The sequence below is a fragment of the Olea europaea genome, chromosome 6 (assembly GCF_002742605.1).
Source record: "Olea europaea var. sylvestris chromosome 6, O_europaea_v1, whole genome shotgun sequence".
Lineage (NCBI taxonomy): Eukaryota > Viridiplantae > Streptophyta > Magnoliopsida > Lamiales > Oleaceae > Olea > Olea europaea.
In genome coordinates this window covers 11,090,329-11,108,058 of record NC_036242.1, presented here as the reverse complement: position 1 = coordinate 11,108,058, position 17,730 = coordinate 11,090,329, and the positions used below count along the sequence as shown (strand labels likewise).

Below are 17,730 nucleotides of genomic sequence, written 5' to 3'. Positions count from 1 at the left end.
GTTTTGAAATTCATTTGGTAAATAATAGTATCATATAAAGAAGCAATTACAATTAGCAATCTAATAAAGATAATCCTAGCCCCCAGGGCACATCTCTAAGTGGTAAAAAGGGAGGGTGGAGAAATTCAGTTTTGCTTGAGGCTGCCGCGTTAAAAGTTCGAATCCTGAAATATAGATTTGGCTCTTGGGTAAGTGCAAGTGTACAAGCAACCTTTCACCCTGTACCCTTGGAGGCATAACCTGCGATTTACCTCCCTCACGATACTCCAGGACAGGGGCGGTGAGGGACCCTTAAGGTTGGGGTTCAACCTTTAATAAAGGTAATCCTAATAACATCTTCTTTTTTCCATTTTTACACGCAATCGCCATGCTGCCTGTTTACTCCATTCTGCCTTTACTCAATTTCTCACACATCCATCCATGCAGCGACTAATGTACCACCATACTTTGGCTTCTAGTCTCATTACCACTCTATATTCCGACAAAAATCTCCTCATTTGTTCCACCAACGAATGCTGTTTGCTTCTTTTCATCTTTGAAGTTTTGGCAATCAACATTATTTTCAACCTTTTTCTCCGAATAGCTGTGTCTCTTTCCTTACTCGGTTGAGGGAAGAACTGGAAGTCAATTTTCCCCTATTCGAGCCATAGCTTGGGTGGTGTTTTAACATGTTTTAGTTGTTTTTCTTTATTTCTAAACGTGGTTAAAAGTGCTGGCAAAATAACAACTGTCTAAGGATATTTTGTTCATACACATGCTACTGATTTTTGCTCCTTTCATTTTCATTGTCCTAATATGTGCTTGCAACGTTGCTTTAGGATTTTTTACTATAGTAATATTCATACTTTTACAATATATACTTTTTCTACTGAAATTTGTGTGTTTTCATCATACAGATCAATTGAGGCTTTGCCATTGGGATTTCGGTTTGCCAGGGAACTGACGGTAAAATTGTTTTCCCCTTCACAAAAACTTATTTTTTTTTTGTATTATTAATATTTTATGGCTTTTCAAATTGATAAAATATAACACAAATTTCTCTAATTGTTATTTGATATCCCAATATATTATGAACCAATCTAATTCTGCAAATGTTGCATTTATTGTAGTCTTTCTAACTACTAATGTGATACATTCTTCTTACCAATTTCTTTGCTCTAAAAAAATAACAAATTTTACAAAATTAAATTCTAAAGTTATAACAAAGTGCACGACCCCTCACTAGTATAAATTTAAAAAACATTGAGTTTAAACCGACTATCATTTGCATACCCTTTTTCAACAAAAGAACTACGTTTTGACAGTACAACTTTACAACTCTTGAGTACATTTTAAACTATTTTTTAACTAAAATATAACCAAACACTAGAATTTCCCTAATATTAGCTACATTGAAAATATCCTTCAAATTAAGGAGATTTCTAAAGTAAACCTACGTTTCACCATTCATGTTTCCTCAACCTTGGAGGAAGAAGCATTCAGCATGAACATATATTCTCCATTACTAACATGAATGATTGAGAACTTCACGTGCAACAAATATGCTTGCTCCAAAATCGAATCAACAATATATCATGTTGCTTATTAGATTAACTTCTGCCACTATCGTAGAAAAGTTCCCGTCTTTTATTACATGTGTTTGTTTTTCACAGCTTTTCCTTTTTTATGTTTGCAATCCTTTGCAAAGGGATTTGATTTTCTACAAACAAAACAATCACCAACAATTTTAATTTTAAATTGGTGTTTATACCGATTGTTCTTCCATACAAATTATTTTCCCGTGTCTACGTCCTTAAAGTTTTGACACTTGGCAAAAACCTAAAAAAAAAAAAAAAAAAAAAAAAGCCAAAAAGGTTTCCTTCAATATGATTAACATTGGTATCCAAATTCAGTCTCTCCCAATGTTCTACCATCCTATTGTATATCTCAATTCTAATTCTAATGATCAAATCCTTTAAATACATCTCTTTTCTCTTGTGCTTTTTTATACTCTACATGCAAGGGACATTTTTTTCAATAACAACAGATACTTGAATATCCTCACAGAATTTATACTCTCCAGCAATATTTCTATGAATAATAACCTATAATACTCAATTTGACTAACTACAATTCTTGTATAATCCATTTAAAAATTTAAAAATTCTCACTGCAAATTTCTTAATTCCAATATCTTCATAGCATACTTTTTTTCTAACGAATTCCATAATTCCTTAGCTGATTTACAAGCTCAATAAACATCATATAAATCCAAAGACAAGCAATTCAAAATGTAGATTCTACATATATGACTTGTGTTTCTCGACTAACCAAGTTTTCTATGTCCATATCATTAGATTTATCATCAATAATGAGTACATATTTTTCAGATTCAATGACATCAACCACTAAAAGAGTTGACAAATAAAATCTTAACTTCATTTAACATCTCTTAAAATTTTCACATACAATTCAAGTTTTTCAAAATACTTAGAACTTGGAGTATCCATCGCAAGTATAGCAACTAACTTTTAAGAATTTTAATTTAGATTGTAAGACAAAAATCAGTAGCAAACACTGCTACAGACAGGGGCGGATCCATATGGGGTCATGTGGGGCCAAATGACCCCACAATTTTTTATTTTTTTTTGCTGATAATTTAATTTTCTGCCTCAAAATGTCCATATCCTAAATCTATATCCATATCACATGATCCATATCTATTATTTAGTCCATAGATATATCGTATAATCCACCATTTCTTTCCAAAGTGTACACATCAAACATGAACAACAAACAACCTATTTTTTCTTTTTGTTCACGATACGTTGTTCGAAAAAAAAAATTTGACCCCACAGTTCGAACTGTCTAAATCCGCCCCTGACTACAGAATAGTGAAATGCAAAGAAGAAACCTTATTGAACGATTGAGATTTGTGGCAATACGATGTAGAAAAGTAAATTTGCCCATTGTTAATTAGTGCGACCTTTTTGGATAATCATTCCTAAGATACAACAATCAAATCACTTGTGCAGCAATTACAAAATGTTTCCAAAACTTTCAAGTTCTGCTCCAAAACAAAATATAGGTAAAATAATTCTTAAATCGTTTTTGTATAAAAGTACATAAGATTAAAATGATTTTCAGCATTTTTTTTTTCAAGAAAAAGAGGTATATATAGAGTGCAAGAATTATAACTTAAATTCATAATTTAATAATATAAAAATTCTTAAATCGTTTTTGTATGAAAGCGCATAAGATTAAAATGATTTTCAGCATATTTTTTTTTTCAAGAAAAAGAGGTATATATAGAGTGAAAGAATTATAACTTAAATTCATAATTTAATAAAATAAAAATTCTTAAATCGTTTTTGTATGAAAGTACACAAGATCAAAATGATTTTTAGTGCATTTTTTTAAGAAAAAGAGGAATTTATATAGTGCAAGAGTTATAATTTAATAAAATAAAAATGTAATTTTTTTGAGATTTTTATGATTTAAATAAATCATCCAATAACCGCCTCGGCTACAATATTTTACTAGCTATATTGACAAAAAATAAATCTGAAAATAATTAAAATAATAAAACATTAATCAAAGTAATTCAATACTCCTTATATTCACAGAGAATGTGATTCGAACAATTGGTGATGTGACATTAATTGATTTAACATCTAAATCCTACTTCAGCAAACTTTAGGATCTCTTCCAACCTTTCCATGAATTCACGACGACATAAATTTCAACTTGAATTTCATAGCCGTTGATCTCATATATATGACTTATTTGAGTGTATTTGATAACTAACTTGAGGAACTTCAGTTCATATAAGTATGTGGTTGTCCAACATCTTTCCTTGCACTTGAACACCTTAGTAATCTCGTTCTTTCGATAGCGTTCAGCGGTGATACATAAATAAGGGAAAAATTCATAAATCATGTATTAACTATGCACAATTCAAAGACCATGTTTTAAGTTTAACTAATGTAAAAATCAGGTTTTTATTTAATTAATTAAAAATATTTATTACTTGAATATAATAAAGTCATAATAATAAAATTAATGGACAAGTGTACACAATTAATGTCACAGATTTATTCACTGGTCATATATCATCAAATTAATTGATCACGAATTATTTCGAAGTCACGAATTATTTCGAAGTCATAAATCAAAATTTTGATAGGTCACAAATTATTTCAAAATCACAGATCACAATTTATCTAACGATTTTATAGGTCATAATTTATGTTATTGCTCACAAATTCAAAAAATTATAGGTCACAAGTCACATATTTTTAAATTTGATGGTCACAGATTAGTTTTTTAGTCACAAAATGACCGAATTTGAAAGTTACTGATTAATAGTCAGTCACAGGCACTGAATAGTTGGTCACAGACACCAAGCACCCAATCCAATCCACCACAATACCACCACCACCTCCAACGCCACTGGCCATCGCCCTCACCCCATCACCATCACCATCGCCACCACCACCAAAAAATTGACGACCACCACCGTGGTCACCTGCAACACAGTCACAAACACTAACAAACATTCCTACCCCAGGTCGTCTTACCTACAACCACCGCCACTAACATGACCGCCAATGCAACTGCCACCTCCACTGTACCATCACCACGCCGTCCCACCTACAGCTACCACCAACATTATCCTCGCCTCCACTGCACTAGCACCACCACCACCACCTCCACCACCACAAGAAAAACCATCCAAACCCACCACACAACTGCTAGATCCACCACCACACAAACACCACACTATCACCATAAAACACCAAGCTGGTATAGTGCTTCGCCTGTGAATAGTCGTCGGAGTGAGTCTGCTTCACGGTGGTGCAGTGAATCTGCTTCGTGCTGACTGGTACAGTGCTTCTCCTGTGAAGATGCTGCTTCGCCTTCGCCGCCGCCGCCGTCATTTCACCATTGCAACTCGCGATGATTCACGAAAGGAAATGTGTGGCGGCATAGTTGATCTGCTTCTCGGCGGCTTGGTGTATCTTCGTCGTGACATCTCCTCTTCATTACAGCAGCATCGGCAACGGTGCTCCGGGCGGTGGTGGACTCCGGCAGTTGAAGGCGGTGGATTTTTGATGTGGGCGGTGGACTCCGACAGTTCAACGGACAGGGTAGCGAGAGAGATGGGAGAGAATGGAAAGAGGGAAATTGATTTAGCCTAGGGTTTGTAGATATATATTTTTAATTATTAATTTCAAACCTGAATTTTGATTAAATAATCTTTGCACTCGACTTTTGCAGAACGAAGTTTAAATACCGGTAGCAGTGTAATTTCCACCATAAATAAAGTATTTATTCCCAGACTGTCTAATCCTCGCGAGCATATAAACTCGATTAAACTAACAAACAAAATCTAACACTCTCAATCTTAAACTATAACAATATGCATTATATAGCTTCAATTAACACTCTATAGTTTTTATCAAAACCACGTAAAAATATGAACCTTCTTATGCAAAAGCTACGCGTAAACCCGGTTCTAATATAAAGTGGTCCAGAATGGCTTCCAAAGGTGAGAAAATCACAGATTTCAGTCTCCCGTTCTCTCGAGATCATAAAGGTGATCACTAGCCACTGGTGGATCCAGTACCTGGCAAGCCCCCGCGATCGCGCGTGCTAGATCTGCCGGAAGCCCTTTTTTTTGTTTGAGAATAGATAAAGGTTTAGAATATATTTCTGGTAATTCGTTGTTATTCTGCCCATTCCTTCTGGCCGAGTTGGTTACCACTTGGATAGTTATTTTGGGAGTCCCGGGTTCGAATCTTTTGCCACTCAATTTATTGTATAACATATTTAGCTATACAATTTTACCAAAAATTCTTGTAATAAAGATTGCACCAAAGAAGATTCGAACCTTGGGCTACTCTTGGAAATGCTGAATGCTGGACCACTATGACAACTGCTACGTTGTGCTATTAAATTTAACAAAACAATATATGTAAGATTTTAGGGATTTTGATGCAATTGGCAAAAATCGAAGCCGCGCTTATCCTTTGAATTATGCAAAGCAACAATGTCATTTGGTGAGTACGATTTATTCATATAATAGAATTATATATGTTCAATTTCAGCAAAATAATTATTTTATTTAAAATTTAAGCTTTGTTTGATTCCCATTTATTTCATAATACATTTTTCTTGCTCTTATTTTCGATCTAACATTCACTAATAAAATAATATTACATACAAATTCAATTTTTTTTTTAAATTTTTAACTACACATTTTCCATTAAATCACTATTCCAAAATGTATTTCTTGCCAAAAAAGACATCAAACGAGCTCTTAATATTTTATGTGGTCGAAGATCCACGGTCAACAACCGCCCATGCTGACTCAACATCCTGGATTCGCCACTATCACTAGCCAAGAAAAAAGAATAGCTTTGAAGCACACAACTTTCACAATGTATAATGGCAGCACCGAGTCTTGCGACCCTCCCAGTGTACAAGGAATGTCAGCTTGGAGTAATTTTACGAGGCCCAGAACAAGAAAGGAGGAGTACAAAAATAGTTGACTGATGGCTCAGGTTATCACCATTCCTATTTTTCCTGGCAAAGATTTGTAGTTTCTTCCGGATTTCTACTTCTCTAGCAGATCTTGATAAACATGAGAGAGATAAGCACTAGACATAACACAAGTTTCTCACCGACATTTTTCCCATAAGAAATTTCTCTATCTCACAACTACAATTCACAGTGCAGAATACTGTAAGATAGGCACTTCCAAATGAATCTAATTTTCAGTGAGATGAGGATATCAATACTTCCAAGCACTAAACCCATTGAACTCACCTATAGCCTAATGTTTAGTAATAAAATAATTTGCAGTCAAGACACAGGAGACAAATTTGTGAACAGGTGTGGGAACTGTCAAGAGAAATCAATTTAATGGGAGAGAACAATCACCACTTCTGAAAATTAAAACTACTAATACCATTAGTGCCATGAACACCAAAGAAGCCTGCAAGGATATATAGCTACGAGAATTTTATAGTACAAACAACAGAAGAATGCATGGTAATTGAAATACAAAATTAATGTAATTACTGAAGTTCAACTCAAATTGCCTTGATCTAGATTCCCTGATAAAGAAAAATCAGCAGAAGCTAACTCAAAATAGATGACCTGTGAAACAATTCCCTTGAATACACTACAGTACACCTCGAAAAATTGAAAATATCCTCAGATGGTGATAGGAAAACAATAAAAAAAATGAACAGTAATTAATCACGAATTAAAAGGAAGCAGCAGCATTCTATCTACAAAATGCGATCTAGGATGTGAAATATTACATAGCTAAAAACATAGGAGATAAAAGATGCTAGCCGTTTGCCTGCTTGTCTATTCAAACATTGGACCATCATAGATTATAAGGAATAGACCAAGAATATTTTACTTCAAACTTCAGTAAATAGAGCTAACAATTATTCATTATAGAGAATGTAACGGTATAATACAAAATCTCAAAGCCCAGAAAGGCTTATTTTATTCAAGTACAAAGCATCACTAAGCGGAGCTCATAGGAGAACTTCAATTCTCTCATAAAAGCATAAACAAAAGACTCGAATCCTGCCTACTACATAGACATCACCAAGGAGCAAAACTAGAAAAATGGATGCTCTAGATAACATAATCAGACCATTCAGATATATGAGATGTATGGTCCATTGTCAAGCTAGGCAATTTGTCTAGCTTAATGGGATTCTCTATCCCTCCAATCAATTTTGCAGGGTTCCCTACAGCAGTAGTTCTGGCAGGCACCTGCTTTAGCACTACAGACCCTGCACCAATCTTAGCCCCATCTTCAATTCTAACATTGCCCAAAACACAGGTACCTGCCCCTATCAGTACCCCGTCGCCAATTTTTGGGTGCCGATCCCCAGATACCTTACCAGTGCCACCCAATGTCACATTATGCAAAATTGAAACATTATTCCCAATTATTGCTGTTTCTCCAATGACAACTCCAGTAGCATGATCAAGTAAAATCCCCCTACCGATTTTCACCCCGGGATGAATATCCACAGCGAAAGCCTCAGAAACCCTGTTTTGTATCAACAGAGCCAGGATTTTCCTCCCCGTTAACCATAACTTATGTGCTACCCTATGAGCCTGGCAAGCTAAATATCCTTTGAAATTCAAGAAACAGTGAACATAACTAATACAAGCAGGGTCCCTCTCCTTAACTGCCCTTAAATCATCTTTTACAGCTCTCATAATATCTTGATTCTCTGTGAGCACCCCTAGGAAAAGATCATATAGGGTACCACTAGGCAGGCTAGAATTACTCAATTTCATGGCCAGATGATTAGCCAGAGCACTTTCCATAGAATCATGCAATAAAACTGAACTGAGATAATAATTCGACAATATGGGTTCTTGATCAATATCTGACCTGGCCTCGTCCTTCATCACCTGCCACAAATTATCCACATCTTCTTCATGATTAGCATTACCATCATCCAAAACTGTGGGTGCACACGTGTGGAGGGCATTCGACTTTTTCTCTGAAATATGGACACAAGAAACAATGTCAGCAGAATTGGGTCTACAATATTTAACATAATTTTGAATCACATGATCATCAACACGGGTTCTGTTTGGTTTTGTCTGAGGAGGGCTTTCTCTTCTTGAAGAGTGTACACAAGTTGCCATGGCGATAATGAATAACTTAACGGGCTTGAAAACGGGTCGTATAGAAGGTAATGCAAGAAAATTTGCAGACACGGAAATGTGAGGCTCAAGAAAACGTAGACGATCGATATGGAGTTATATAGAGAGGGAGATGTGGATAACGAAAAAGCCAGAACTTTCGTTGGCAAGTGATATTTTTTATTGGAAAATCGAAATTTTTTTGAGGAGAATATAAAAATGGAAAGAATCAATTCGCGAATGTACCGAGACGATGGCGGTGGTTCTCGAGTATGGTGTGGTGGAAGTATTTAAGAGGTTCCACCGCCACTACTCGCGCCGCCACAATAGGGGATAATACTAATAATAATGCTCCTTTGGCCAGATGAATGTATTGTGACGGGATGAGATTGATGAACATGTTTGAATCACAATTTTTTTTTAAATATATTTTTAAATAATAATTTGATATTATTTTACGTTTACATTCTTTAGGAGTGTTTGTGCCCCATTATTTGTGAAGAATGTATTATGAAATAGAGATTGACGTTGAAATGTTTGGTTAAGAAAAGGAAATTTTTTTTATTTACGTGTAATATTATTTTAATAAAAGATGCGGGGATGAAAATAAGTATTGTAGACAAACAAAATTTTAATAAAATAATATTATGCGTAAATTCAAATTTTTTTTATTTTTAGCTACACATTAATTATTAATGTACTATTTCAAAATATAATATTACAAAATAACGTGGTTGAAACACTAACATATATTAATAATATTAGTATTTTGACTGGGAATTTACACAGCATAAGCCCCCACCACTTGTCCACCAAATCTAGGGTTCGACGCTTGGTGCCGACGTAATTTGGTTGCAGTATCCAATTCGAATCCCTCTTTTTCTATTTTTAAAGAAAAAAGATAAGAAAGTTGATAAATGATGTAACTGCTGGTCAAAGTCCGACTTCTATTTTGATTTCATTTTTCTATTAATTTAAATTTAAAGATTAATTTTAATGATACATTCTTAATTATTATTTAGCCCCTAATTGATCTCCATTATAATGAAGGAAAGTACTACTTATACATGTATATATTTTACACAATATTTTAGATAATGATGATGTATCTAAGAGTTCGTTTGATTGCGAGAATTGAATTTGGGTGGAAAGAAAACGAATTGCAGGGAATTGAATTACATAGAACTTGTTTTAGTGAGAATTATTAATTAATAGTGTTTGATTGGTATAATTTTTCACTGAAAAAACGTTGAAATAAAAGTGTCTTTTAGTATTTGTTTGACTTTATTTTTCATTGAAATTGTTAATTTAAGGGACATCCTTTTTTCCAATTGTTCATTGAATTTGTTTCCATTGCAAAAATAAAAATAAAAATAAAAAATCCAAGAAAACAAAAAATATCTATCTTTTGGTATTCGTTTGGCTTTGATTTACATGAAAAAAATTTTAAAAAAAAAACAAGATGGAAAACAAAAAACGACCAAAGTGGTAGGAAAACCAAGAAATGGTAACCGTGTGGGGCAAAGCAAGAATTCCAATTGTCAAGAAAATTTTTGCTATCAAACAAGCAAAAAGTGGAATATGGAATTCATTTTCTATTTTCCATGGAAAAAAATGGTTTATCAAACATAGCCTAAATGTAAGTGGATAAGTTATTTGATTGATGGGATTTTAATTCAATTAAATCTCGTCACATTATCACTTGATAAATCATTATATAAATTATTACGTACATATAGTATAACCTTATAATGTGATATATTTTTCTCTGTCCTCATTTTAATCATACATTTTCTAGTAAAATAATAATACACGTAAATTAAAAAAATCTCTTTCCTTTGTAAGTTTGTAACCACGCTCTAAAAATAATAATAATAATAATAATCACTATTTTAAAATACGTTATCCCAAAAAAACTCATTATAATGAATCACAAACAAGGGCTTATTATTATCAACACATTTTCTTATTATCTAATAATTTCCCACACACACAGCAAAAAACACAATTAAATCAAGTTTCAATTGAGTCAAATAAATATCAAATGAGGGGAATAACTGCTAGAGCAGTTACAGGTGCCATGTATGATTACCTCCTTTTTTTTTTTTTTTTTTTTTTTTTTGTCATCTCCCAATGACCAAATGTCAAATTCTCCCCGTAAATCCCCTTGTCAGTTTTCCCCTATATACTAGCACTACTCGTATCAAATTAAATAACGAAAAAGCTTAAACATTGACATTTAGAACACTCTAGTCCTTGTTTGATAGATTTTTTTTCCTGGATGAGTTATTGAATAGTAAATTTTGGAGAATGTATTATTAAAAAGTAAGAAAAATATTTTGAATTTGCGTGAAGAATATTTTATCATGAGAATGTGTAATTGAAAATGAATATAACAAAAATAAATAAATAAATTGAAAGAATGTTTACCAATCAGGGACTTAATATCATACTACAACGATGTTGATCAATAACATTACACCTTTAGAAAAGAGGTTTACACATACCAATTAATAGCTTGCCAGTAAACACGTCTTTATAGTTGTTACTTTGAACGAGAATATAACATGCTTATTCACAAAATTAACAAGTTGATAATGATATTGGTTAATAGCACAGAACGTCTATACATTCGACATTTATTGTGAAAAAGTTCATACATTTCATTTTTTTGCTTTATCGCGTTTATTTCAATGTTTCACTGCAGAAAACGTCATTTTCACCATTTGTTAATGTAATATAGTCAAAATACCCTCTTATTTAAACAAAGCCAAAAAAAGAAAAGAAAAGAAAAATAAAGAATAAATTGCAATCTTTTTCCTAAATGTTTTAAAAAGTGCAAATGAGTCCAAATAATTATTAAAAAGTTTAATAGCACAAAACGTCCTTATGTTTGGCCTGTAATATGCAAAACGTTCCTATATGAAAATAATATTTTTCGTAATGAAACGTGGAAATAGATATGAAAATACAAAAAAAAAATAATAATAATAATAATAAAAAAAATTGAAACTTATGGATATTTTCCGCAAAAAGTGTCAAATATAGGAACGTTTTGTACTATTAGGCCTTATTAAAATTGAAACCATTGTCCAAACTGCCAAACCTCTATACCATTTCCAAAATACAATTGCCCTAACTCTAGATGCACCACCTATTTCAGAGAGACCCATGTCATTTCCAAAATATCAATCGATACTCACCAGGGCATTTCTTTTCATGGTTTTAAAATATCAACAGATGGTTCAGCGGTATGGAGGTTTGACGGTTTCGACGATGGTTGATCGAAGTTTTTTCATTTCTAAGGTGACAATTCATTTGGAGAAGAAGGAGAGAGAGAGAGAGAGAGAGAGAGAGAGAGAGAGAGAGAGAGAGAGAGAGGAGAGTTTTTTTCTTTTTTTTTTTGTTATTTTTAATATTTTAATAAGATCTAATAAGACAAAACATCCGTACATTTGATACTTCTTATGAAAAAAGCCCCTACGTTTCATTTTTATTTCATTTTCATTCCTATTTTCACGTTTCATTGCAAAAAAAGTTATTTTCACCAATTTGAAACGTATGAACGTTTTGCATACTATAGGTCAAACGTATGAACGTTTTGTCCTATTAGGCATTTTAATAATTAATTGGATTCACTTGTACTTTTTAAAACATTTAGGAGTAAGATTGCAATTTGGAGTAAGATTGCAATTTATTTTTTATTTTGTTTTTGGTTTCATTTAAATGGAAGGGTATTTTGGTCATTTTACATTAAAAATGGTAAAAATGACGTTTTCTTCAATAAAACTTTGAAATAAGGGTAAAAATGCAAAAAATAAAACGTATGGACATTTTTCGCAATAAGTGTCAAACGTAGGGATGTTCTGTGCTATTAATCCTAATAATATTTGAACACGAGTCTATGCATGAGAGCATATTTAAGAGATTCTCTACTTAAAAAGTTACCTTACACATACTAAACAACATCTTTAAATTTAGATAATATTTTTTTATAAACTCCGATAGTAAATGCAATTTGTTATGTCCGGACTTTGAACAATTTGAGAGAGAGGCCGACTTTAGCCGACTTTAATTATTCTATAAAAATAATCTTAAGTAAATTAAGAGAAAAAGCATAATAATGATATTTTGTTGTTATGTGTCCGAGAGGAAGTGACCAGTGCGGTGACGATTTGTCAATCCTTTTTCTTGTACTCACCCCATTGGGCTTTGACTTGACTAAATGATTGCATTAGGACCACCTTCTAAATTATTACTACGGCTGCTCCCAACACGTTCAACTAGCATAATTATTGCTTCCTTAAAAAAATAAAAAATAAAAAATAAAAAATGATAAATGAAATTAAGCTCTTCTTTGGCCTCCATTAAATTTTAATTCATTTTCCTCGCTCTCCTTTTATGACCCACGTATTCTCTCAATAAAATAATATATTCGTAAACTCAAAAATTCTTTTTACTTTTTAATCACATATTCTTTCAAAAACACTATTCCAAAATCATTTTTTTTTCCAAATAATGGATCTCAAACATAGGTTGAATAGACAGTTTATTTATTAATATTGAAAGTTGAATAGAAGGAGTTGACGTAAAGCCTTGCATAATTAGAGTTACAGTCAATTCTATCAATCTTGCTACAGTGATAAACTCAATGACATGTTCAATGACAAAAGGAACACGTGTTAATACATGATTGACAGTTTGGAAAAAAAAACAAATAAAAAATAAATTAAAATAAAAACACAACATAACGCTCAATCACTATCTACCACACCACCTTTTCACCTCCATAATTGCTGTTGCTCTTGGCCGAGTATTGTTATTCCAATTCTATATTATAGGAAACACCACTTTTTACAAGGGTATCAGTTGAAAGCATAAAAAAAAAAAAAAAAAAAAATACGGAGCAACCATCTGAGATCTAAAGTGATGGAGGCTTTACCCCAATTTTTGATAATAGATTTGAAAGTTTTATCATTTAATTTTCTCTTAAAATCATAAATGTGGAGAGAAAGTTCAAATTTTTTTTCCAATTTAATAATCATCAATGATTTATTATTTTAAAATAATTTGTGCTTGATAAATTTAGAACAATTAAATTGAATGTTAAGCTTAATTACAAAAAGGAATTTAACATTTAAATGCTATAATACTGCGTCTATGTCACCATAAGTCGTCATTTCAAATCATCTTACATTCATAATCTGGAAATGAGGAGGGATAACATGAAATGAGCTAAAGCTTAGTAAACAAATCTTAAGCATATGATGCATGTGTTATAATATGTATATGAATTACATTTAAACAAAGTATATTTCTCAATATGTACTCATTTTTGTTTCATTTTTTTTAAAAAACTGAACATTGATATCGCGAGTTCACTTGGTGTATTGCCTAATCAGAATATAGTAGGCCATGTTATTTGAAACTTGATCAAATCAACCAGTAGTACTGCAAAACGATTAATATTAACATTAATATTGAACATTGGTCAGGTACGCTTGTCCCCCTCACTTTATTTTTCACTCACACCTTCATGACATAAACATATACCTCATAATAAAAACGTTTACGATATATATTCCCTTTGCTCTGTTTGACCCACATTTTTTCAGAAAAATGTATTCTTAAATAGTGATTTGATATCATTTCAACTACACATTTTTTAATAAAATAATATTACATACAAATCCAAAACTTTTACTTTTTTACCCACACATTTTTCATCAATAACTTATTTAAAAATGTATTCTTTTGAAAATAATGTGGCTCAAACAAGGACTTAAAAACATTCATTTTCACTTTGACATTAAAAGCTCTTTATTTCATGAAATTTCATTCATTCTTATGGATGGATTGATATGCGTGAATGATCATTAAAATCATTTATGATATAAAATATAATGATGACAATTTTACATAATTCCAATTTAGACAACACATCCATACATTTACCAAAATAATATATATAGCTCTTGTTTGAGCCCCATTTCGGAGAAAAAAATGAATTTTTGAATAGTGTATTGATGAAAAATATGTGTTTAAAAAAATGAGAAAAAGTATTTTATTAAAGAATGTGTGATTAAAATAATATCAAAATTCTATAGAATGATGCATTTTTTCTAAATAATGGGAGTCAAACAAGTTGATATATGAAGACAATTGTAGGTTTACTTACCTATAATTATTAGAAATTTACTTATAGAATAACAAGTGAAGTTGCCTCTAGCCGCCTATGCACATCAACGTGTCACAGTCCTATTTCATTATTCATTATAAATAAAACTTCTCCAAACTCATCATTACTTTCTATTTTTATACTAAATAGGTAATATATTACTTCATCTTGGGTACCTTTTTGTAGAATTATCAACCTTTTATGCCTTGTAAACATGCCTGAATGAAAGAATATTTTAACCTTATACACTACAAAGTCAATTTGAATTTCCATGTTGCCACCACGTGAGACACCAAATTAATAGTCATGGATCACTTTTGCATCATTTATTTAAATGTCCCTCATGATTAAAAGATACCAAACCTTTTAAAAGCCTACGCTTATAAATTGTTTTTAATGATAAACCAGGCCATGTTTTGACACTCTTAAAAATTTTACTGGGAAGCAGTGTTCTTAAAAGTGTATAGCGTGATTAGATGTGGTGGTGAAACTTCAAGCTTTACGAGTTTAAGCAAATTTAGGCAAGATTTAGGCATAAAAAATCGTTTTCTTATTTTTAATATTATTTTTAATTTTTAAACATTTTAAAAATCATTTAATAATTAAAATAATACATATCAAACATCTAAAATAATAAAATACTATATTTACTTAATAATTCCTACTATTAATTAATTATACAATTTTCAAGTTTTCGACATGCAAAAATTAAAATATTTTTCGTAGTTTCGATTTTCAACTATACAAGTTCTACTTAATAGATTTATAGAAATTTTATACGTGTTTTTTTAGTTTGCAACAAAATAATGAGTCTCATGTCATAATTATAAATGTAGATAGCACCATAACTTAAATCTTATTTAACTATTTAGATAAAGTCATTTTTAAACTTTCTATAGACAAAATCTTTTAAAAATTTGAAATTAAAGTCAAATGAAAAGTTTTTTTTTTAAAAAAAATAAAAAAGAAGAAGCTAAAGTTGAATAAAAGACTTTTTATAAAAAGAAAAAAATAAAAAAAAATTAATAAAGTGAACTTAGGGAAAACGAAAGAGAAGAGTGAAAAATTTCAACTGTTTAAGAATTGAAAAAAAAAAAAAAAAAAAAAGTCTAAGCGTGAAACGAGGCATTTTGCCCAAACTTCAAGCCTAGGTGGTGCCTAGACAAGCTTTTTAGAACACTGCTGATAAATATTTCTAATAATCAAATTGACAAGCATTATATTATTCTAAAGAATTCTTACAACCTATTTAATCTAAAAGAATTATCTTATAAGTTAATGTTTTCAAAAAATAAAAATATAAGTACTCATACATATTAGTAAGATTATATTAAAATAACAGTTTGTAGAAATCAATTGAGATGACTTCAATATTTGTAAATAAAACATTTAGATTTCTCTATATACATATAAGTTATAAGTTGATAAATAAATATAAAACTTTACTTTATTTAATTACTTGTTTGTCTTTGAGAGGATGAATTATCACGTAGCAAACACTCATATGACAAAATAGTTACAAGAAAAGACCAAACTAGTAATTGGAGTAGTGAATTAATAAAATTAGAATTCTTAGAAAACAAAGACGAAAGTGATTAGGCAATGTTCAATTCAATACATAAGCAATGTGTTTTAATTAAATACCCTAAGGATAATAACATGAAAATTTAATATACATATGTGTGTGTGAAAATGGTGCAGATAAGTATTCATATGATTCAAACAATGAATAATGAATTTATCATTACGTAAAGCATAAATTCAAGCACAAGAAAGATAACGACAAAAATTAATAATTTTTAGTGCCTTGTGTGCAAGTCTTATTATCCCAAAAGATGCAAACATAGTTATTAAAACTAGATCAGACCGATTGGTCCAGATCGGGAACCGCCGAACCGGATTTGGGATGCAAAAATTAAAAGTCTTAATATCCCAAAAGATGCAAAAATTTTGACTTATTGACACAATATAGATAAAATCAATGTTGAAATAAAATTTTATCAATAATATTTAAGTTCTAGTCGGAAAATAATAAATTTGGAAACTTCTATAAATTAATAATTTTGTTAATCTAACATTAAATTAAATTTGAACACATCTTACTAACAAAGGCACATAAAATAAATTTCTAAGAAATATGAGTTGAATTTTTTTTTTCTCACATAGTCAAAAATTTTGGGCACTTTTGGCTCTTAAAAAATGCCACTTCCTCTCTTGTAACTTCAATCACTACATGATACCTCGAAGCTAGTCCATTAAACCAAATCTAACAATATCCAACATTAAAAGTCTACAAGAAAAGTTATTTTTTATCTATGCTTATGAATAACATATTTACCTACAAATCAAGTTCATTAGAACTTCGAAATGTGATGACAAACTAGATGTGCATCCATGTGTGTAAGAGGGATATTTGATTTTATGAAAAATATTGGACTCGTAATTAAATATAGGACTCTACATCTTTTCATATAGGTTACTATTGTTTTCATGATATTGTACTACCCACGAGTGAGCTTTAGATAATTTTCGTAAGAAAGAGTAGTGGGAAGAAAAACTCATCAACTATATGGGTCGATGTTGCTTTTATACTCAACGGTGAATGTGAAAACTTATGATCCGACTAAAAAACTTTAAACATCAATTGCCTCGTCCACTTATCCACTAACACAACTAGATGCATCTCTATAATCACATACAACGTTATTAAGGCTCTATTCATTCGTGATTATGAGAATTGATTTTTTGATCGTTAGAGTAAAAAGTGGGTCCCACTTGTGAATGAAGAAGTAAAAAATGATGGCTGAAATGGCGAAATAACAATAAAAAATCAATTTTTTGGGTGATTGCAGAAAACATATTGTGTTAGAGAAAACATTGAG

The 17,730-nt window shown here is 31.3% G+C and overlaps 1 protein-coding gene across 1 annotated transcript; it reads right to left on the bottom strand.

The window, feature by feature from the left end:
- Positions 1–7,421: 7,421 nt before the first annotated feature.
- LOC111395834 (serine acetyltransferase 1, chloroplastic-like) lies at positions 7,422–9,029 on the bottom strand. The gene has a single exon (XM_023022015.1). It carries the CDS (start codon positions 8,671–8,673, stop codon positions 7,639–7,641), a length of 1,035 nt encoding a protein of 344 aa, XP_022877783.1. The 5' UTR covers positions 8,674–9,029; the 3' UTR covers positions 7,422–7,638.
- Between the last annotated feature and the right edge of the window lie 8,701 nt (positions 9,030–17,730).